This window comes from Sander vitreus, chromosome 14 (assembly GCF_031162955.1).
Source record: "Sander vitreus isolate 19-12246 chromosome 14, sanVit1, whole genome shotgun sequence".
Lineage (NCBI taxonomy): Eukaryota > Metazoa > Chordata > Actinopteri > Perciformes > Percidae > Sander > Sander vitreus.
Window position 1 is genome coordinate 4,984,316 of NC_135868.1, and position 24,627 is coordinate 5,008,942.

Consider the following 24,627-nt stretch of genomic DNA (forward strand, 5'->3'; position numbering starts at 1 on the left):
CTTAAATCTAATTTAGGAACAGCTGGTGCAACCAGGCCCAGCTTCTTGTCCCCAGATGGGAGGTCAATCCCTATAATGTACTGTGGAGAGTGATGTCCCCACAATGTGATGAATACAAGTATTCACACACACAAAAGAACAGGTGCAAGCATAATACACTTTACCAGCAGAAATACAAAGACAAACAAGTCACAAGAACACAATCACACAACTAGGCACACACACATACAAATAGGTGCACTGACACACTTCCACATTGTTATTCATAAATATTCATTTTGGCTACTTAAATACATTAACACAAGGACCAGAGATACAAACAAGGGAGTGATGTAAATAAATTTGGAGCACCTGGCAATTTGGACCAACCTCACTCACTGGATATTTTATGCATTTTTTTTTTTACTGTTTTCTGCTCTTCTCTCTCTGCTGCATAAATAGTAATAGCCAGATCCAACAGTTCATTATGGAACAAAATGATAAGTTGCTCTTCTATGCTCATTTGTCTTCAAGTTCACTTCTCTAACAGTCTTTGACATTTTCATTGCAATCAATACTCTAAGGTGCACTGCTCAGAGATATCTCTCTCTCTCTCTCTCTATATATATATATATATATATATATATATCACTAATTGGAGGATTTAATAATTCAATGTGCATTACTTCCAAAATCAACACTTTGATATGCATGTACTTGAATAATTATTACTTTTGCTGTCATTGCTTTTAAAGAATCTGTAATCTGATCTGATTTTAATAATCTGACATTCCAACCAATTTACAGAATATGTAATGTTATATATATATATATATATTCTTCATTGTTTGTTCAGCCATAGTGACTGTGGTGGATCATTGTTACACAGCTCCTCTTTTATTCATTACAAAGAAATCATTGCTGCTGCAGCGGCTGCAATGGTAAAACTCATCACTATCTGAGCACCAGAGGACCTTTTCATACAAAGCCCAAAACACTCAGTGATGAGAATAGCAATTGCAAAAACTTTTCTACCCTAGGAATAGGCTGAGTCACTGTTTATATGGTCTTCTTCTAGAAGGTAGCAAAACACTAAATTCATAAGAAAATGTTGATAAATACTAGGGCTGTCAATCGATTAAAAAATGTAATCTAATTAATTACATACTCTGTGATTAATTAATCGAAATTAATCGCATACATAATTAACGGTGCCTGAACCGATACTTTTTAAGAAAGTAAAAAAAGAAAAGAAAAAAAACGATTAACAATAACTAATTTCAGTAGTAAATTGCTGTTGAACCATCAGATGGGAAAAGGACATTTACAATAACTTAACACCACAAGGCTGTAGTTTACCAGTTTCATTGAACACACCGTCTGTGTTGTTTCTCCGACGGCAGCTGCAGATTGTTACATCCCGGTGTTGAATCCTCTACAGTAAAACACAGTCACACTTTACACCGTTCAGCGTTAGCTGTCAGCATTGTAACCGTTTTTAATCCAGCTACTAGCTAGAGGTAGGCTAACGTTAGCTGCTGTCAAGTATAGTGTTAACTAGTGTCACGTGCAGCAGTGTTTATGTTTCAGAGCATCAGAGAGAAGCGCAGACATATCAGTGTCACCAGATTTCGGTAGCCATGGTTGGCAGGAAGAAGATTTTTACAAGTAAATGTTCCAATTAATGATCCAGGCAGAACATTCTCGTCTCCCTCATTCATTTTACAGTCCAATGGTGGCTAGAACAGTCAATATGGAATGGATTAATCTGCGTTATTTTTTTTTTAACGCGTTATTTGTTCTCAGATTAATTAATCGAAATTAATACGTTATTTTGACAGCCCTAATAAATACTTAAAGTGCTTATATTATGCTTTTTGGCTTTTTCCCTTTCCTTTTTGGTGTTATATATCTTTTGTGTGCACCTTATAGGTTTACAAAGTGAAAAAGCCCAAAGTCCAGCCCAAAGGGACTTACCATCTCCAACAGAAAACACTGTTCACAAACTGCTCCAAACAGCTCTATTGTAGTCCAGCTTTTACTTCCGTGATGGACGTGCGTCACTTTGTAACACGTTATAATGCTCACCTAGCTGCTAGCGTGGCACGCCCTCATACTCTGCTTCTTAATGGCTAGTAGTCCTTACCTAGGTACTGAGCATGTGCGACTCCCAACAAAGATGGAACAGAAGTGAGATGTCTCACTCTGTAGCTAAAACAGAGAGCTCAACACACAGGGTGAAAAGAGGAGCTGCAGCAATGTGCAGTACAACAAAAAATATAGTGTTTTTTTGAAAATTAAACCATGTAAACCTATTCTGGTACAACCTCTAAATACAATTATGAACGTGAACATGAGCATAATATGAGAACTTAAAACAATTTTCTTAAAAATAAGGGTTGCATGTATTTTCCAATCAATATGAATACGTGCGGCACTGTTAGAGCCATTTTTTGTTTTGATTGCAAAGTATACGTATATTAACACAGTATATAAAGTCAGGATATCTCAGAATCTGCTGCATCCCGCTGTCTCTCTCTCGCAAATCCTCTAATTTTATTAAAATGCAAACATAACTTGCTTGAGTAGTCCTTTAAATAGATTCTGATGATTTGAAGGACCCGGAGAGATAAAGTCTTCTTGAACGTGAAGGTAAGAAACTTCAGGAGTCATCAGAACAATCTTTGACCTGAGGTTGCAGTTTTTTGTTGTCGTTTGTTAAAACTTAAATTAGTTAGATGAAACGAAAAGTATTCGCAACTGTGGCATTGTGATTCTGAGCGATTCACATGCACCACCACCGTTACATTATTTGGCTAATTCATTGTACTCATTTTGGCCTTCTCTTAAACTCGTAACCTTCACTATCAAGTACAAAGTTGTATTCATTTTATACATGTCCTTTAAAACATTATTATTCCATTCCATTATTAGTGTTGAGTCCATTGCTGTCTGGACTTTCTGTCTGTAATTTATTTTGGTCAGATTTGCACTGTCCCTGCTTCTGTTTCCCAATGATGTCATCCATCCGGAGAGGACTCGAGGCTCCACAGCTAATATTCAACCTTGTTGTTTCCCTGAATGCTAAACAGTACCTTGGGGGGGGAGGTTGAACATGAAAAGAGCTGTGGAAGAGCTGACTGAAGCCTACAGTCTAGTAACTTTATGCCTTAATTTAAAATGAGTTATATTATATAAAGTCCGTTTTAAAGCCTGCTCCTTTGTGAAGAACTTGCTGAATTACTGTCATTGATTAAAAGCTCTATCAAACTCTTCCTGCAGATATATTGTTATTCTGTGTTGGGAGGTTGTAAAATTCATATTGTGGCTTTAAACTGGTGTGAAATGGAATGCAGCTTTGTGTGGTTTAGGATTCCAGCTCTTCTGTCATGTTGTTTAAAAAAGGAACTGCGGCTGTCTTGTCTCATTCGCTCATTGATCCACTGTGTACTTCCCTGTTTACACTTTGGCTCAAAGAACAAACAAATGTAAGATGACGTGCCGTATAGTTGCACATAATCACATAAAACACCTAATTTCATAAAACTTACAGAATGAAACGCTCTAAAGGTATGAAAAAAGGCTCAGTTGGCAGCAGAACACAAATCTAAAAACAAAAGAACCCCCTTTAATTCAAATATGATCTGGACTGAAGCGCACATACACACAATAACAAAATTAAAAAAACTATTTGATGCAGAAGAAATGGCATGAATCAATAAAAATAAAATCACTTCAGAGTGTTTAACAAACTACATACGTTAAGGGTTAAGATTGACATTTTTTGTATTTTGCACAAGTTAGTGTGATCCAGCGTTATTTCATGAGGTATTCAGGAAGATTAAATGCAAATACAACTCGGCTAATCAGGTGGTGCTGTTGGACTGTCCTTATGGTTTGTGCTTTTCTATGCATAATGCAGGTAACATTTAACCCCAAAATCATTAACTATCCATCCAAAATGAATTTAACGAATTACAAATGATTTACTTTCTGTGCTACTTTAAGTTTGAGGTGCAGCAGAAATCAGAAACGGGTTAATTGCCAAACCTGCTTGGCAATTACAGAAGTTCACAAAATATGTTCTTTGCCCAAAGGCCAGACCAAATATCAATCTCTCTGTGAATATGTCTGACTCTGAGACTCTTGATAAATACAGTCCCAGAACTCACTACGAGCTCTACAGCCAGCTCTTGTTCAGCTGCCCTAAGGTTGCTGTGCTCGGCAAATATACTCCATGATTCAGTTCAAGAGAGGTTAATTCAGCAAATATACGCCTGGGTAACAGGCATGTTCAGACAAATGAGGTTGGAGAGAACCAGTGGGCAGATAGGGTCAAGTGCTGGTCTCTGAGGGAGTCGTATCGACACAGTTTGTCCTTTGCTTTGCCATTATCCCTCAGGTCAAAGCCCTCACAGTCACTTTAAGAGACCTTCAAGTCCTCGTCTGGAAATAAATGATATAATGGATAAAAATGTCATTATTTTAATCTTTATCCACACAAAGGTGTCCACTGTTTATCTTTTTCAATGCAGTTAAGTGTTTGATACACGTTGTCCTTTTCAAACTGTTCTCCATAGTAAACAACGTTACTGTTTGACCAGAGCACTTGTTATTAGGGATATGATTACCTGCTGCTTTCCTTGGATCTCTGGTAGCTGTTTCATGTTGTTCAAGTGCTGGTTCAAAGACCATGCTCAAAACAGCCAATAGCAACGTCTCTCTGAACTGACCTGTGATTGACCAAAGTCTCCCGTGAAATGTGTCTAAAGCCTGAAAAAAGGGCTAAGAGGAGGTGCTAGGGATGTTATTGATTACCGTTTAACTGTTAACCGCCAATAGAAATTTTCTAACTGTTATATATAAGTTAATACGTTTTTGCACTGCAAAAGAAAAATAGGCTAAACAATACATTTCTTAACTGCTAGTAAGCGTACTACTGCTACTACTTTGCACTAGCAAGTTGTGTTTTAAGCTGCTCTTTCTTTCTGCTCGTGGCTCTCTGCTGGATGGCGCTCACAGGGAGAGCTACGTGACACGTCACTGTATCGATGAGGACTGGTGGGTTAAATCAGCCGTCCTACACACAGAGTACGCCAGGCGGACACACAGCTGACAACCTCACGGATGCAGTGGAGACAGGCTATACACGCCGCGGGCCGCTGTGGACTTGTGTCGGTCACGCAAGCGGTTCCAGGAATGTGGCTGCACTGGTTCACGACAACGCATGGAACATCGTGGTGGTGCCAACGATGGTCGGCTATCGGTACGAAGAAAACTCAAAAATAGCATCCCTAGGAGGTGCAGAAGTCTAGTTTTCTCCCAGACCACTTTAATTACACGGTGCTGAAACATTATTATGGAATTTTTGCCCAACGAGGGCTAAAATAAATTGCCTACCACAGCTTTAAAGACGCTCAAGGGCTCCATAGAGCTGAGTGGATCTGCAGAGTCCGGCGATAATTACCTGTAGGTTTGTCACTGACATTACAAAGTCTCAATCTATTGTAAATAAAAACATACTGTATATATTAAAGCAGCTTTAAGTGTGCTTGTGCTTGAACATTATAAGAACCAGATCATGAGCATACTTTCGTTCCAGTAATTTCCAGACAGGGATCATAAATACTGTACAATTACTAAATATTGTAAAACACTAAAGGTGGGAAGGGGTTTCCGGTTAGAAACATGACATCCTGATGATTTCCTCCTCCACTCACACAAACATCAGATATAAAAGAGCAACACTGGTCGTCTTTTGAGAGCAGCAGTGCAAATGAAACCCTTATCTGTCAGTTTTTCTGCCGGCTGTACCCAGTTGTTCATCCTTTATCTTTTCCAAACCCATGGCGTACAAGACAGTAACCTGTCTCCACAGTCAGTATCTCAGCCTTCATTCAGTAACCAATACGATAATGGTGAGCTGCATCAGGAAACGGCACAAAAAGGGCACACTATGATTCCCACAGATGATTTGAAGGAATAGTGCTTATTCCACCAGGCACTACTGTAATGTTCTGTCAGGTTAACTTCTGCCAGAAGAAATACAGGCTGGATGTGTTGACCTCAAAAACCAAATAAGAGTGATACAGAAGACTTAAAAAACATGAATAAAATAACTGAAACTCTCCAAAAATAAATGCCCCTTGTTCAGCAATCAAATGATAAGAGGCAGCACTTTTATTTTTCATGAGTGCTGCCTATTTGACAGGTTTAAAAACTGAAGTATTATCAGTAATTTTAATATTTTCCTCGATCTGAATCTCGCTCTGAGGCTTGTTATCTTCTGCAAAACAAAATTGGGGTCAATTCCAGATGACAGTATGCATGATGTATACAATTCTGCAAACCCCTTTTCAAACTCCACCATTTAGTCCAAGCTTTTTCAGATGCAAATTGCCAACCATAAGTCAAGTTCCACAGATGGTCCAGAGGGGGAAACGGTGTGTGTATGCATTGTCAAGTGAATGTGTGTTATCATGAATATTGACAACTGGAAAAGGGGGGGATTTCGCAGCCACTTCAGATCAAAGATTCACCATGTGACACTGAGAAGGATTAAAACGGCTGGTAGAAGAAAGTCAAAATGAGATTTTACAATTGACGGCTCGGACTTAAAAAGTGCCGAGCAAAAGATGTTGTTTAACGTTTACTATGACAATGCCTCTACAGTTTCTCACTGGTTCTTTGCCAATTGCTGTTCATTAAAATATCTATCAAAAATCATCTGTTGAGTGTTTGATGGTTATTTATTTGGGCTTTAGAACATAATCACTGTGAAATGTGACCATATCTTAGGCTGAGCGGTGTAAAATGCTTGAAGGAAAAAATTGGCCAGTGTCTGTTTGCACTTTGATTAGTGAGAGAGTACTACTTTGATTATGGTGTGCACTTAAATAAATAAGACTAAATAAACGTAGTCCTTTATGTGTTGTATTTACCATTCTTATTTTTTATCTGAGGAATCTAAAGTAGTTCAGTTAGAAGGTTACAAACAGTTTCAATTAGGATTTAGAAGCTCACACCGCAGTTAATGTATTAGGTCTTATTTCGTCAAGTTTTCTTTAAAATAGTGTTCAAATTTTGTCTCGTCTTGTCCTCGTGAACCCAACATCGTGTCTCGTTTCGTTAGCTGAGTGTCTCATCACACCCCAAATATGGACAGATAGACAAATAGACACTTGAACAACAAATCTCCAATGTACAGCATCACAGCATTTATAGCTGTTGCTAATTTCCAATGCCTGTGGACCTGGCTTTGTATGGTATTGTCATGTTGAAACAGAAAACTGTCTGCCCCACACTGTTGGAAGAAAACTATTATATTATTATTATATAAATATCACTGTGTGATGTAGCAGTATTGACCTCAACTGAAAACCAAACCATAGAAAACAGCCCCAGAGTGAACATACAGCGGACAGTTAGTGTCCACATACTTAGGGTGTATGTTGGGAATCAGCCTGCTAAGATAGGTGTAGTGAAATTGAGTTTAAATATTCCTTAAGGCTACATTTACATTGCTACGTTTTGGTTTAAAAACGAATATATCTTTACATCTCCCATTCGCACTGCTCTGGCGTTTCAGAGCCCCTGAACGGGAGAAATTTGAAAACACTTCTGACCGCGTTTTGGTTTGCAATCTCCGGGGGTTGGGTTGCAGTCTCAACGGCCGCAAACCTCCGGTGTACCCCGGCACGCGTATGCCCAGTATAAGAGATTGTTGATCAGATATGCGGTTTGGGCGTGTAGTTTAAACGGAGATTAGTTCTTCTACTGAAGCTAAAAACACTTATGTGCACGGAGAGCTTTTGGCTCAAAAACTCTTAAACGCTTAAAAACCAAAACGTAGCAACGTAAATGTAGTCTAAGTCCTACTTAATGCAATCTGTAAACTTTGTTCATCCTTCACTTATGGAGTCGAACTGAAATACTGTACAGGACTGCACCTTTTAGGAAGTTAAGCTTTGTCAGGAAGCAGAAGAACCACAAACACTTCAAATCCAAAGACTCATACTGAATCTGTGCTGTTAAAGCAAGGTGTTTTCTTTCTTTCAAAAGTCAATTTCCTTTTTTAGTTATCCTTTAAATGAAGGGGGTCTTACGTTTGCACTCACCGGTGAACATATCGAGTCATAAATGGTCAGGAGCAAATGGAACACAGCAGGATAGAACAAAAAGGTTTACTTATTTTTCTCAGGTCGAAGAGAGTCCGCAGGAATTCTAAGTGCCTCTGAGGGCAGACCTTGGATTTGGTACTATTACTGTACAACTGCTACAAATGGCCCCCGATGGAGAGGATATTGGACTCTGAGTTAGCGCTGGCTAACAAGGCTGACCAACCAAAACGGAAAAGTAGAGGGAGGGAGGAAGGGACAGAGAGAGAGCTCTAATGACTTCTGGGACAGAGAGAGAGAAGGGGGGGGGGGGGAAGAAGAGACAGCAGAAAGGTGAAGCCGAGCAGCGATGAGTTAGCATGTTTGATGGGCTGTGAAATTAGCAGTTTGCCCGTTCAGCCGCTGCGTTATGATAATTAGTGCCAACTTGCACAGCTGTGTACTCACCTCCTCCCAGCCTCTCCCATTGGTGTAGGAGATGACATCAAGCAGCGGGTTTGACAGGTAGCCGTCACTGTTGAAGGAATAATCCCGCCCACCGAGGGATATGTTGCTGAAGTACCTGTGAGAGAACACAGGAGAACAGAGAGGTGAAGTAAGAGATTTTACTGCTCTACATGATGGAGTCCATGTAAGGGGAAATGGAAATACATGTGCCGGTTTCACAGTGTGGTTATCAAGGCACCATGTCCCAGAGGAGTAGTCCCATGTCACCTGTGGAAGACTAAACTAGTTGTGATATTCAATAAGCAAGTAAATATACAGAGTACATTTCGATTAAAAACACAAAAACAAAATTGGGTCACACTTTATTTGAAGGGGTGTGCGTAAGACTGACATCGATACTTGTCATGAACATGAATGAGTCTTTTTGAAAGTTCACGACTACTGCCATTAAGTGTCATTCGGGAAGTTATGACACTTCAAATGCAAAAATGGCATTGTTCAGAATGTTTGTGTTATGACAACTTAGAATTAACAAGACAACAATCTCTGTGTTATGACAACCTGATATTAAGCTAGACAATATAGCCTAAGATGTCGATGTCTTTGTTATGACAAGTTGACATTAACCTACAGGTTAACATAACCTGTCATAAATGTCACGGCAGGCCTAATTATCAAACTTTAAGAAAACTACTTTAAGAAACTATTTAGGTGTGGCACATCACATTAAACTGCCATTTGTTGGTTTTACATTGGCTGTCATGACACCATTATAATTGTATCATGAATATTTTTCCTTGACCTCAAGTAAAGTGAAACAATTTGGACTTGTCATTACGATGTCATTAAAGCGAAAGCGGTACCGATGTGAGTTAATGAGTTTTGGACAGATGCTAAAGTAACATCTAACTGTAGTTGTGAAAAGTGGACATTACACGATTGAAATTAAAATATGGTTATACTGGATATGATCTGAAACTTTCACCCCTCCAGTGCATCTTAGCAGCTAAAGTGGACAGTGCTAAAAGTGCCCATAATGCTAAATTGATTGGCATACTTTTGTACGTAACAAGAAAGACCATTCTCGAGCTCTGGATATCTGAGAACACCCCTACACTGGACGATTGGTATAGGGAAGTATTGGAAATACTCCCGTTGGAAAAACTGACTCATACTCTGCATGACAGTTTCAATGGATTCATCAAGATATGGCAACCAGTTCTGGCCGCGGTGGACCCCTCTGGACTGAACTTTGTCTCATCCAACTAACAACATGGGATCTGACTACAGCCTGTTCTAGCAATTTGAATAGAACTATGCCTGCACGGTGGTGTGTGTCTGTCTTGTCATTTTTTTAGGTTTCATCATTACTTTAGGGGTATGTCTCACTTTGTCTTTTTAGTATGTCTGTTTAGTGCGATCCCTGCTGTGTTTTTCTCTTTCTGTTGTTAATATGTTCAGTTCATGGAAAAAGTGGTTCTATACATAGCTGGAACGGACATGTCTGTATTGAATACCAGAACCCCAATAAAAAGACTTAAGAAAAAAAAAAATATGGTTATATTACCGTTACTAAATGTGTTGTTACTGTAAAGTTGCTGTAAATCACTGATGTTCAGACTGAATTCTAGTTTAGTTTCACTTTATTTTTTAAGCCCGACATCATGCCCAACATTCATGTTAACAACTGTACATTTTACAACAATCATAGAAATATTCTAAGTGGATTTACGGCAACCCGTGCAGCTGCGTCCTTCTCATTCACGCTTATCCCCATTTTCTCCTTTGCTATTTTTCTTGGATGTAGCTAGATAGCTAGCAAGGTACGTAGGGAGATGATGTCGCCTTTCTTAATTCCGCCTACTTAGCTGTTGTTACACCTTTCCTGTTTTGGGCTCCCAGACCGTAGTAGGGAGGCACAGGGGAGAACTTCCCTCCTGGGCCGATGCTTTTGGGGGTAACACCCTTCACTTTACCGCCAAAATAAAGAGCAGATGAAGCCACCGTGTCTTGAGAAGCTTGTTGTTTATTGTTGACTGTAGGCTCACTTTACGTCTTTACTAAAATCTTTTTCCTCACGCTGCGTTCACTCGTACGCTAAGTTACTCACACCGACACCGCAAACGCTCACTCTAGTCTCCTCGCTCAACCACTCACTGACGTTGTAAATGTGCCTTGTGTGTTTGTATACTTGCATTCTTAATAAATAAATGAAAAAAAATTAAATAAAATACAAAAAACTCGCTCACTGACGTCAATCATTTAACACAGCTGGCAGTCTTGCTTTAACTTCCGCTACTCTCATAAAGACACTGGGATTGGTTGACTGTTTTTCCAGCCAGTGGAAACTGCCGTCATTGGGCCCAACACCATACCAATTTAAATCGTCGAACAATTGTGGGCAACAGTTCAGAGGTCTATTGTTACAGTGCTATGCTCTCTGTTCCAGTTCAAGTCGCCTATATACATTATTTGACATCTTGGTCTTATTACTTCAAGGGTGAATGCACTTGTTGTAAGTCACTTGTTTTGTAAGGGCAAAAGCACTGGACAAAAGAATGTGATGCAGGAATAAAGAGTTGCTGTCTATCCAGGAGTGGGCTTGTGAGATGGCTAGAGTGGCAGCATTTGAAAAAATGTCATAAACGGTTTGCCAGATTGAATGGTTACACTAGAAAATGAGGGAAAAAAACGTAGGCTTTCTGGAGGGCCCCTACGATGCCATGTACTGTGGAGAGACGTATACAATGTGCTTATTGTCACATATACTTATGTTTATTTGGTTTACAGCTGTTTATTTTGTTATTATTTTATTGTATTGAATAATTATGGTTATGTTATCTTGTTCATTTTTCTTTGAATAAGTGGTGATGGCCAAAGGGATGGTGTTCGGAGGGAGGGGATGTGTAAATTGTCTTTTGTATTCCATTTAAAATAAATAAATGTTAATCATAAAAAAGAATGCAGTGTAAAGCAAAACCATGTAATATGACAATGGTGCCAATTTTATTAACTTAAAGTCAAGTGAAGTCTTTTGTTGCACAAGCTGTTAATTAATATATATCTAATAATAGTAATAATAGAGGAGTAATACATTTCTGTTTTTAACACTGAATGCAGATACAGTAGGATTCAAAGCAGACAACAGACAGCAGAGGCTGACTCAGAGAGAGTGTAGGAGAAGCTGATGGATGCTGAGCTATGAACTTGACAAAACACAGTTTAGGCTACTGGAAGTTTTGCCAAATCAGATGCTGAACAGTAAAGCTGAGTCTGACACCCTGAACCCCCTCTGCTTGCTTTCCTCTGGTTCCAGATCGCAGATCAAAATCAACTTTTTCAATGTCACAATCAATTGAAAGGATAATGTTTCAACACACAACCATAGTACTTCAGGTCAACACATTCAAATACCTTGGACTCACTTTAGACAACAACCTCAGTTTTGATCAACACGTCACCGATATCCACAAACAATCTCAGCAGAGATGACATGTCATGTGCAAACTCAGAGCACCTTCTGTCGCCCCAAACAACTCTTTCTTTTTCTCTGTTAATATTAAACTGTTTGCATGACGGAAGCCATAATACTGCGGACATTCTCACGAGAAAACTCCTGGGAGCCTGACCTTGTGGGATACAACATCATTTCATAGGCTATTATGACTTCAGTTTTGCTTATAAAAAGCTGCAGTTGAAGGATTTTGTTAGTCATTTTTCTGTACTTTGTTGAGTGCTGCAACTGACTCCTTGCTTGCGCAAGTAAAAATGAACTTTAAGAGAACTTCAGTGTTTCTGTCTATTTATTTTATTTTTTTTAGAAATAATCATCGCGAACAAAAACAAACTCACCAAGATCACACACGTCGCCTCCAAAATGATCAGCGCCGCTACACCCAACATCTCAGACCTGAACGACAGAGCCATCACACGCCTTGCCCTCAACATTGTCGATGACACCAATCACCCTCTGCATCCACACTTTACGCTGCTGCCATCTGGCCGCAGATACAGAACTCTGAGGTGTAGAAGGACTCGCTTTGGCAGATGTTTTGTTGCTTCTGCCATAGCACTGCTGAACAAACTACCTCGCTGACTTTGTATAGATACTGGACTGTTGTAAATATGGTTGTTTCTGTGTCGATGTACCTGTCTTTATGTTATCTGTTGATGTATTTGTCCGTGTATTTTGCCATGCACATGTCAGACTGTGACAACAAATCTCCGTCATGGGACAGTAAATATCTATCTTCAAATATTCGCCATATTACCTAAAAATAATTTATATGCCGTTTCTAAAAAGTACACCAGAGAAAAGACATCAAGCAATTTGATCCCTTATGACATTTTTTGGAAAAAAGAGAAATCAGGAAAGAGAATGAGAAAAGAAAAGAAAGTACAGTAATCGAAGCTGTGGAGGTAGAGCCGAGACCGTCACTGTGGGGAACAAACTCAGGGATTCTGCGCTGAAGACAAAACTCTTCTCTGTTAATATGAGAGGAAATCACATTGTAGAGGTGTCGAGATCATGAGTGGGGGTAGAAACAAAGAGCGGAGAGGAGGTGAGTGATGCACGGAGGGAAAGATGACACAAAGAGCAAAATTGGCCAAAATGTTTCCCCCATCTTGAGCTGGTTTCTCGTGTCACGCAGCAGCGGGAAGTGTGCAGAGAAGAGGAATACGTGGGAGAAAAGCTGAAAGACGGTAAACATTGGAGGACAAATACTTGAGAATACTTTTAATACCGGGAAAGACAAAAGCAAAGAGCGTTGGTGTGAAGCAAGAGAGTGCGAGAGACAGAGAGCGCTACCTTTGATGTTTTTTAATAAAATAGCTACCTTAAAAGCATCTGGGGAAAAAGCACATCAAAGCTCCATAATGAAAACCATCCCGCACACTCACAAACACACAGGCGACCTCGCTGATGAACACCTCAACAACATCTCAAATAACTCTTAATCAACTGCAATCAGACTTCAAAACAGCTAAGAAGTACGCACTGCAGAAATCAGTTTAGTAACTACTGTGACTTAGCAGTCAAGAGCACACCTTACTCTACATATTTCCAAGGTACTAATTTTCTCTTTTAAAAAACCGGAGCGTCTTTATTTTATGTCTCTGACATAAAAACGCTCCGGTGCACAGGAAGTGGTGTGTTTCAGGTATATGCTGCAGTATTTTAATAAAAAATAATAGAAGAGGAAGAACTGGGTAAATATCAGCGAGTGTCACGTCCAGAAAGAAAAATCGTAAAGCGGCAACAGGAAATGTAAAGTACATAAACACACAAACAAAATCCTCCATCACAGCAAGAAGGCGCTCCCAGCATCCAATATGTCATCCAAACCAACATGCCTGAACCAGTAGTTCCATAATGTCTCAGTGTGTTATATCATGAAGTCAGCTGTTATATGCAGAAGTGTCAAACATGTCTATTCCAGTCAATTGTTATTGCAATTTGAGGCTGCGACCAACAACATTATCAGCGAGAAAATAGTGTCAGCTTACAGGTCCACTGACTACCACTTTTACAGTCTTCGTTAAGCGAGTGGCGTTGGCTCAGATCTGGTCTGTATCGACGACGTTTCATTTACGGAATTGTTCCGGTGCCGCCGGAGGTTCAGCCGGATGTCCCTCACCTTTCACTTTCGATTCGGGCAACATCCTCCGAGCTAGAACCTACAATCAAATTATAGTCATCTTTTTTTTTTTGGAGTAAAATTCTCATCACACACACACACACACACACACACTCAACAGCAATTTTAATTCCAGAGCTTGCCTCTCTACGTGCACATTTCACCAAAACAAGTTCCTTCCCGAGGCTATTTTGCAGCGGCACCGTACCTGCGTCCGGCACTTGGCGCCACCCAAGACGATTGTGATTGGTTTAAAGAAATGACAATAAACCAGAAGAGTTTTTCTCCCATCCCTGAATGCTGTGTGGACTAGCCAGACCTTCCTCCGCAGCGCTGTGGAGGAAGGTCTGGCAAAGCGAGACTAGCTCAGCTCTAACATATCAGCCAGCTTCATTTGATCACTGAAGACCCTGAGATGTGGGTTAAAAGCTCCGATATAAGTGGAACTTTGAGCTCACATTGTTTTGGTGTACATAGTGTGCCCAAAGGTAAAAAATGAAAATTTTCTCTGTATTGTAGAAATTGGAATAATTGTTGAGGTGTTTTACATCAATAACAACTAGTCATCAAATTGCTATTTTATAATTTATTGAATAATACTATATAGTCACAAACAGAATGTAAGGAAATGTAAGAATGTCTTAAAATGAGGGAATAAGGTTCATACACCTTTGGAATGGCAACACTCAAGCCTGCCGTCATAACCGTGTACTGCATCATCGTACTGATCTCTCTGCTCTACAGCATCAGTGTCTTTATAGTTTCAACACAGTGAATCTTTCAAATGGGAATGAGGACAAGCATTGTCATATAAGCTCCTCTCTTTAAATCTGCTGTAGGAATGTTTTCAGATGCTGTTAGATGCTCTGAAAAACGCTGAGGTACGTAAAATTAGCATTAGTGTCAGACAAAGATAGTGCAGGCCTGCACAACATAGAAACAATTTACTTATTTACCATTATGAGTTAGACCTATAATCCTTAGTGGTCCACTATGGAATTTGTTTGGGTAAAAGTGCAAAATAACCCTCTAGTCATACTGCATGTTGACTTTAAGTTATGTATCAAATGCAGCGAGGATAAGGAATAGGCCTAATGAAAAACAGCATTAGAAAGCAGCTTACAGAAGCTAGAAATCAGGCTATTATATGCATAGCCCAGCTCTGATTTCTAATAATAAGAGTATGAGCTTATCCCTGCTATTGTAAATGAAATATGGTGTTTAGTATTTTTTTTAAAAACACCTCAGCATTCTGAATATTTCCATTTCAGGCGTTAAGCAGACGCTTTTCTTCAGAAGCCAAAAAGTTAAATGAGATGCAGCTCCTATAGGTGCAGCTGACTGAAAAGTCACAGTCTTTACTGCATCGCTTCATTTCCCGAAGGGGAACAGTTAGGGGAACTCAATTTAGAAGAAACGGTCAGTTGGTTGAGAGAAACTTGAGTTCCCTTATGGTATGCTATGTGGTCCTGGAGTATATGCGAGACAGATAAGTCACTGCATTGTTGATGTGCAATAGATTCAGGAAAGAATGCATGAAGGTACACTTGAATAGCTGCTTGTCATTTACAAACAAACAATATTACCCAGCAGAAATTCAGAGGCTTAATAGATGCTGAAATTGCAGCATGCTGTCTGGAAAACACAAATAAAGCATCAACAGGAAAGCTGAACCTGATTCTCTCCAGGTTATCGTAATATACATTTCTACCTGATCATATGGTGGTGCTTTTCAGCAGCCTCCTCTACCCCAACATCCATCAAGTGTATGATAGGTAAGCGGTGCAATGGTAGCACCAAAGGAGTCATTATATCAGAGTAATATCAGAATATCAATGCATGTAATCGTGTTGGCATGCAGTGGCTGAAATCAAAATCCAGCCAGAACACATTCAACACGTTGGCTACAGATTAGTCTATATCCACGACCTTCCACTTCTGGGATTGCCCTATTGCCGCCGGAAATTCCGCCGTATGTCCTTTTTCATAACCGGATTTCCATTACCTTCCGCGTCCTTTGTGATGCAAATCTAAAGGACTATGGTTAACTGCTCCTCAGATCTCTGAAGGGTACATCCAGACAGCTAGCTAGACTATCTGTCCAATCTGAGTTTTCTGTTGCATGACTAAAACAACTTTTGAACGTACACATGTTCCACCAAAACAAGTTCCTTCCCGAGGCTCCATTCAGCGCTTGGCGCTGCCCATGACGATTAAACCAAAATAGTTTTTCTCCCAACCTGGAATGCTGTGTGGACTAGTCAGACCCTCCTCCGCAGCTCCGCAGCGTTGTGGAGCAAGGTCTGGCAAAGCGAGACTAGCTACAGATGCAATTGGCGGATATAATAGGGACTCCCTCAACTACTTTGCCTCCTATCTGACCCTATCAACCCTACCCTATCCTCTGCTCAAGTGTGGTGTACCCCAGGGTTCAATCCTTGGTCCTATTCTTTTCTCCTTGTACATGCTCCCCCTTGGTTTCTTAATTAGTTGTTTGTGTGGAGGATAGGCAGTTATACCTGTCTTTCAAATATAATACTACACACATTACACCAGTGCTGACCAATATACATTGTTTACATGTAAAGTGCAGAATCCATTTGATATTTTTATACTTTATATTTCTGAATTTTTGTGTTCCCTGCCCACGGTTAGATCACTGATATCTGCTGACCAAGGTCTTCTGGCTGCCCCAAAATCTAGGCTTAAAGACAAAGGTGACCATGCTTTCGCAGTGGCGGCTCCCACCCTTTGGAACAGTCTTCCTCTAGTTACAACAACTGCAGAGTCAATGGATTGTTTTGAGAAGCTGTTAAAAACTCATTTGTTTCATTAGCACATTGTCCTTCAATGTGTGCTGTGCCTCCTGGCTGGATCCTATTATTTTGTGTCCCACCTCTGCCTTTTATTTTGTAGTTTTTATTATTATCACTACGTTTGCTCTTTATATTGTTACCTTCCATTTTAACTGTGTATTTTACTTATGTTGCACTGGACAGTACATTGTAGCCATTGTTTGGAAAGGTGCTTTATAAATAGAGTTTACTTACTTACTTACCTACCTACCTCCCTCACACACCATGCAATCTCCAAGGACACTTTGACAAAAAGGTACTCGCGTCTATGCCTGTGAATTCATGTCCACCTATTCCGTGACTGGAAAGTGTTTTGGCCTCCCTGGCAGGAGTTTTGTAAGAGGAAACCGCTACCCTGCCACTGTAACCGATACAATAACTGACATCTGGGAGGTCCCAGAAGCCCTGAGTATTTCTCTCTCACCCAGTTTTACCTCAACAAACGGGGGGAAAAACATCAGCCTCAAGGCTCAGAATGACAGAAGTCCGGAGTGTCTCCATCCCTTCTGCTGGGCAGTGAAACTGCAGCTGAGCGTGGGCTACAAGCTTCCCCTATATTCCTCTCACTTTCTCTATTTTTTTTTTCTTCACCCTCCCGCTCTGCCCCCTCCTTCCGCCCTACCATCTCAAATTCTCTTGATTTTCCCCGGCGGCGATTACAGTATAGTGCAGAGGAGCAGCGAACGAGAGGTGACAGCAGCGAAGAAGTGGAAAGAAACAGCGGGAGGGGGCAGAAGGTGCAGAGAGCTAAAAAGCAAAAAGAGAAGGTGGAAGATAGAGAGAGAGAGAGAGACTGCCAGGAACAGAGGCGGAGAAAAAAAATGCAACAAAAATGGGAGACAGACGCAGACACGGAGAGAGGGTGCGATACAGAGAATGAGAGAGGCAGAGTGCAATGCATGGCACAGAAACATGAGCTGGGAAGCATCAAACGGGTACAATCCAACAGCTGCCTCACACACATGAAGGAAAAAATCAAAAGAATACATGTCAGAGAGTGTTAGTGCTCAGTAAATCACTCAAACTGCAACCAATAGTATCACATTCACTTAAAACATTGGTGCAAGAGAACAGACTATAGACAGTCTATATCCACAACATTCCACTAGCTAGCTAGACTATCTGTCCAATCTGAGTTTTCTTTTGCACGACTAAAACAACTTTTGAACGTATACGTGCACGTTCCACCAACAACTTCTTTCCCGAGACAATAAACAGCGGGAGAAAAGTAAAACTCTGCTCACCCAGGGTTAATCCACCTTTTCATTCGCAGGAATAACATTACCCCGACCTCCAGCTGCTCAAGCTCACTCAAGCTTGTCACAAAGTCTGTGGAGACATCTGAAAAACTCAACAGCAATGTGATTTGCTCGCAGCACATGAGAATCCCCGTGGTGAGGAGCAGAGAGTAACAACGGTGCTTTTCAGGTGTTGTGCTAATCACTCCGCCCAAGTAGCAGTGCTTTGCCTTCTGAGAATATAGTTCCCAGTTTGTATACGGTTAGAAGATGGCTGTGTCTCATGTTATCTTATTTGTGCACGCTGTGACTATACAAATCACAACATGTAAATAGGAAAATGTTGGCGTTATCACTTATTGGGAGCAGTAGGCTAGATGGAGCAGGTTACCTCCAGTATCTGTGCTAAACTAGGCTAGCGGTGGGGTGCGTCAGACAGAGTTACGACACACACGGAGATGAGAAGGGTATGTATGGACTTATCTAACTCTGGGGGATACGGTGAATAAGCTAATGTCCCAATAAGTCAGTGTGTTACTTTAAGTTAAGCTAACACACGTAACATCGGAGATATTGTTGGGTTAGTGTCAGGATCCCACAGTCCTTCCCATTCTGACGATTCCTCACATCTGTATCCACTTTTGTCTGCATAAAAGCTCGGTTTTTCGGTTCGGCAGCTTATGAAAACTTCAGTTATGGGTTCTTTACATTGTTGGTAGTGAATATTACCACACAGCAGCTTTTAGGCTATTTTCTGTTGTTTGCTAGAAGACAAAGTTGACGAGGAGGTACCGTCACGCAATACAAGTCAACGGAGAGCGGTGAGTTGTTTTCCCCTTCGGTGGCCGTGGCTTTCAGAGTATGACGCGATGCGCTCTGTCTCTATGCCTCCGGAGCCTGGCAACTACAACTGTGTGTCAAAACAGCAGATACTTCCAAATAACACTACAAAAACAAAAAGCAGATTCACAGATTTCTATTGAGGTGAAAATTATGAATTAATCCTGTATAATTTGTTTAGTCTGTTGGCAATTTCAAGATAAAACAAACTGAGCTGAGTATTTTACTTTATTTTGTTTTACTAGTAGTGATGACTAATAATGAGAGCCAGCAACACTGAACTTGTATGTTGGCAAAACCATTGGCCATAATTGTATTAGGTCTCATTGATGTTCTGGGCAGTGGTGCAAAAAGTGGGTATGCGATATATGCGGCGCATAGGGGCGCCAAAGCGATGGTTAAAATCTTTTTTTTAAAAATGGTATTTTCAATATGTAGCTGCTCTTGTGCGTTTCTAAATCATTTCTACATTATCTCAATGCTATTTTATAACATTTTAGAGGACTAACAGGCTAGAGTAGGCGCCCTGTCTCATAAGATTCCATCATAGAATGTTGACATAGAAGAGGGAGGGGAGGGGAGGGAGCGGGTGGGCGCCGTGAGCGCTGAGTGAGCAGGTACGAGCGTAAGTAAGTGAGTAGTAAGTTGCCGTCTATGGAAAAAGAGCAAAGCAAAACAGCTGTTGGGGCTAAAAATAGAAAAAGAAAGAGGGAAAAGGAGATAACATGTCCAGGGATGCGACAGCAGTTAAATAAGTGGATGGTGAGAGGCAACAGGTAGGATTTAAAGTGTGACGTCTGTGCTTGGAGGCTTGCAAATATTAATGTTAACAGACTAGCTAGCGTTTGCTAACACTGGGAATGTAGCAGCCAAATGGGGGTTTACCATAGATTTGCTACCAAACTTGGAGGCTTGCAAATATTCATGTCAACAGACTGTTGACTAGCTAGTGTTTGCTAACACTAGCAGCTAAAGTGCGGTTTACGGCTAGCTTACAATATGCAAAACCAAGGTTGCTGAGCTAAAAACTGATAAATATAAGGTAGCATGTACAATAAATGACAAGAATCTGGAAAACATAACTAATGCTATAACTCTGGTTTACCATGGAATCATGCATAGATTTGCCAAACTTGGAGCCTTGCAAATATTCATGTTAACAGACTGTTCTCAGACTAGCTAGTGGTTGCTAACACTAGCAGCTAAAGTGGGGTTTACGGCTAGCTTAATGCAAACGTTTGCGTCGAAAGGAACCAGTTGAGGTGGTTCAGGCATCTGGTAAGGATGCCCCCTGGGTGCCTCCCTAGGGAGGTGTTCCAGGCACGTCCAGCTGGGAGGAGGCCTCGGGGGAGACCCAGGACTAGGTGGAGGGATTATATCTCTAACCTGGCCTGGGAACGCCTCGGGATCCCCCAGTCGGAGCTGGTTAATGTGGCCCGGGAAAGGGAAGTTTGGGGTCCCCTGCTGGAGCTGCTACCGCCGCGACCCGACCCCGGATAAGCGGATGAAGATGGATGGATGGATAATGCAAACCAATGTTGCTGATAGCTACATTTAGGTTTTGGTTAAACCCTATGGTACCAATCCCATGCATGACATATCTCAATTTTATTAAGGTAAAATAACAACTGGTAAATATAAGGTAGCATGCACAATAAATGACAAGAAGAAAAATAAATATAAAAAAAATATATAAATATTTAAAATACAAAATGTGAATGTAATTTCAACAACCTTACTGCATAATAGTTGTCTTATCTGATGCCATCACTAGGCTGATTTAAGAATTGAATTGAGGCTGCTATATTTAACAGTGAGTTCATTTCATTCAGGTGTGAGGATGGTGGATCAGGAAAGACGGGGGAAGGCAACAGGTAGGTCTAACATTAGGTGGAAGTGTAGGGGGAGCCACTTGATACAAACAGATTCATTTCTTAATATTATTGATATGGAAAAACTAATGAAAAATCTATTACATAATGTTTGTTTGACAATATGTCTTAGTGGAGAAGAACACAGGCAAGGAGTGAAACAGACAGACATGAGGTCGGCGATAGCATCAGGTAGAGATGAGACCAGTGATGACATCAGGTAGGAGCTCTATTAGACCACACAAAACTAAATGTCCAGTATGGTTTGAAGTTCTGTTGACCAACCTATTCACTGTGTCCTTTTTGGGGGAAGAAATAGTGCAGACAGAGATGGAAAGCCACTCACCACTCAAATCACATCAACCAGGGGTGATGATTAGGTTTCCAATTGTCACAGTTTGGTTGCCAAGGGCAACCGTTAACGTCGCTGATATACTTTAAAATAAACCTTTATTATTTAAAGCCCATACATGATGATGTCCAGCACTTTTTCTTTTCTTTTTTTTCCCAAAATTGTTGCTGCATACCCCTCCGCCACTGGGTAGTTGCGCCACTGGTTCTGGGTGAACAGAAACAAAATTGATCTACTGGCCCCATTCATGTCCTCTATGGTTAATGGTGTTTAACTGCTGGTTACATATCTACAAAATGTGGAGTTCATCCATGAATGTATTAAGTGCCAAAAAGGCCTATAATCTCAAAAATGTACCATACCATTTTATATGAAAAAAACATCCCCATCACCTTTTGTCAAAAATGCTCATGAATCCAAAAATCTATGTAAAATCTACCCTAAGTAACTTTTAAGGACAAAATTATTATAAATGTATTTTCCATTTCTATTCATCATTTCTAATGATGAACAATAACATTCGCAGAAAAATGCAATACACTGATGTAAATGCTGCAGCAAAGAAACATTAACCTGGACTGACAGATTCATCTGTTCACACAGAGGCTGCAAGGTACAGTGGAGACAGACAGATAAAAAGATCCATTCAGAGAGGAAAAGATGTCTGACTGTCTGACTGTCTGTCTGTCTGTCTGTCTGTCTGTACTAATGGTTTACACTCCTGCTCTAAAAAGCAGCAAAGATCTTGCCAGCTTGTGTATGTATGTATGTATATGTATGTGTGTGTGTGTGTGTGTGTGTGTGTATGTGTGTGTGTGTGTGTGTGTGTGTGTGTGTGTGATTTCCCGTCAGTGGAAATAGTCAGCCTTTTTTCTCGACTGTTACTGGGAAAGCTTTCTGTGTAACCATGACAACTTCTTTAAAAGCAAAAAGATAAAGCGAGAGAGAAGGGGGTTAGCGAGAACAAGCTGAAAAGAACAAGAGCGATAGAGGGGGGAGAGAGAGGGAGAGATGGCCAAGTTAGTTTGAATGATCAAGAGCCATTTCATGCTTCATATAAAGAGTCTCGGATTTGTCAGCATTGTTTTTCTCCACCTGTCTTTATCTTTCTACCCTCTTACCTGTCACTCTCGATTTTATCTGTGGGCATGTTGACGTCACATTCAAGTTAAATGCTATATAATTGAAGAGAATGCATTTTTAGATAAATAAATAATGAATAAACAATCACAAGATGACAACATAAACAATACAGTCCTTTAGGACAGTGATCCCTATACTGTACATGTACCGTAAGTAGGGCTGCAGCTATTGATTATTTATTCCATCAATTAATCGGATACAAAATACTTAGTAAGAAATACTTAGTAAACAGCAATAGTAAATATTTATTATTGCTGTGTACTAAAAAAAAGAAATCTGAAATCTGTCTTTTGTATATATACAAAAGACAGGTTTGTTTTGAAAAAGCAACATTTTTTATTGCCAAATTCCAAGTAAATTTTTGGTGGCCCAAATGTTAATATTTTTCACCCACTTCCCCTTCTTGCCTCTGGCTCTTTGCACTGGATATGCAAAAGAGCTGTTCACTAAGCCCACGGAAATGTGACGGTACAAAGCTTACAGCGGGGCTATTCAACTACACTGTTCTGGGGGACACATTTTAAGAAGGCTAATACTGAGTGAGGGTTTATTGGCATTTTTTTTAAACCAATCACAATCCGTCTAGCTATCTGTCTGGATTTACCCTGCAAAGATCTGAGGAACAGTTAACCATAGTCCTCATGAACCCAACAGAGTTTAAAATTCCAACACAAAAAAAGCGGAAGGTAACGGATCCGGCCGAAAAGAAGGACATCCGGGGAAATTTCCGCCAACAACGGAGCAATCCCGGAAGTGGAACGTCGTGGATATAGACTAACTTGAGCATTGCTAGGGGAGGCAACTATGTCATGTCAAGTGTATTACTCAGGACCCTAGGAAGCGCAGTGTCAAGTGTGTAGTTGTTTGGATGAGCGGTTCTCCAGTATCAGAGGCCAAGCACTCGGGCCGGTTCCCAACGGGAACATTTTGTACAGCACTACATTAGTCCAGAGAAATACTGTAATGCTCATGCTCTATGGGCCTGAAAATGCGGAATCATTGCAATCATTTTTTGGCATGTGTGCCTGGTTAGCTACTTCCATTAGAGAGAATACATGCATCCATAATCACAGCACAGATTTGTCGTTTCAAAACCGTCCAACACATTTCTCCAACCCCCCCCCCCCCGCTATTCAGACTGACGGCACCTTAAAGGTATCACAATAAATGTTCTAATGATTTATAAATATTAAAGAGCCACATGTAGCCCAGTTAAATCACACAGAACAGATTGTGTGCTCATCTAGTCTCCTTCACTGCAGAATCTGTGAGTCACACAGGATCTAGATAGCCTTTATGGCTCGGTCAGGCTGCCCCCTCCCTTTGGTGTCCATGGCCGAGCCTTTCATTTGTGTTGTGTGATTCCGGCATCGGCTTCTCTCTCTCATACACTATGGTATATGTGTGCATGAGATACAAACATTGTTGTCCACGATGTGAGAGCAGAGACAGCTCTGCTGGGGCGTTCAGTTCCAGAGGACGGGACGGAAAGTGATGAACTATGAATCATCTCAGTCAATAAGAGGAGGTTTGAGGGAGAGAGGAAAGGAGGGAGGGAGGAAGGCAGGCTGATGAACCCTATTGAGCATTTGCTGCAAAGCGCTTTTATTCATTTATGCATTCATTCATTCAGTCATCCGTCTATTTATTTAACCCTCTAATGGATCAGCCTTGTTATAAATGATGGGGCAGAGAAAAGTGGGGAAATTAAGAAATGAAAGCTCAATCGGCTGTATCGGCTGCATTAAGGGAACAAAGAAAGAGAGAGCAATGCATTGTGTTAACTCCCATTACACCCGATAGCATTACAAAAATGCCAAAGAGCATCAGGGCAACATCAAATTAGCTCTAAAATCCAACTCGACCAAGTTGCACACAGCCTAAAAGAAAAGCTTGTGACATATTGGACAGAAATGATCAAAATACAACACAAAAGAAATCTCGCTGAGTGCCTTTCGCGATGTGTTTATTGCGCCAGTTGATATTGCGATGACAGGGTTTTGTCTCATGACCTGAAGCGCTTCACTGGACAAAGAGCGCTGACGCATACTGATGGGAAACGCATGCTTTCAGGGCTACCAATTAATTCTTCAAAATGCATAAACTTTCAAGGATTTCCAATGGCTGTGTGAGACGTCACAGCACA

General features: G+C 40.6%; 1 protein-coding gene across 1 annotated transcript in view; it reads right to left on the bottom strand.

Moving 5' to 3' along the window:
- The window catches only part of LOC144529264 (glutamate receptor ionotropic, NMDA 2D-like), a 132,221-nt gene that overhangs the window by 43,020 nt on the left and 64,574 nt on the right, over positions 1 to 24,627 (bottom strand). Inside the window, exon 6 of the mRNA XM_078268264.1 lies at positions 8,544 to 8,658. Coding sequence (XP_078124390.1) covers positions 8,544 to 8,658 — 115 coding nt within the window. The remainder of the gene's footprint in view (positions 1 to 8,543; positions 8,659 to 24,627) is intronic.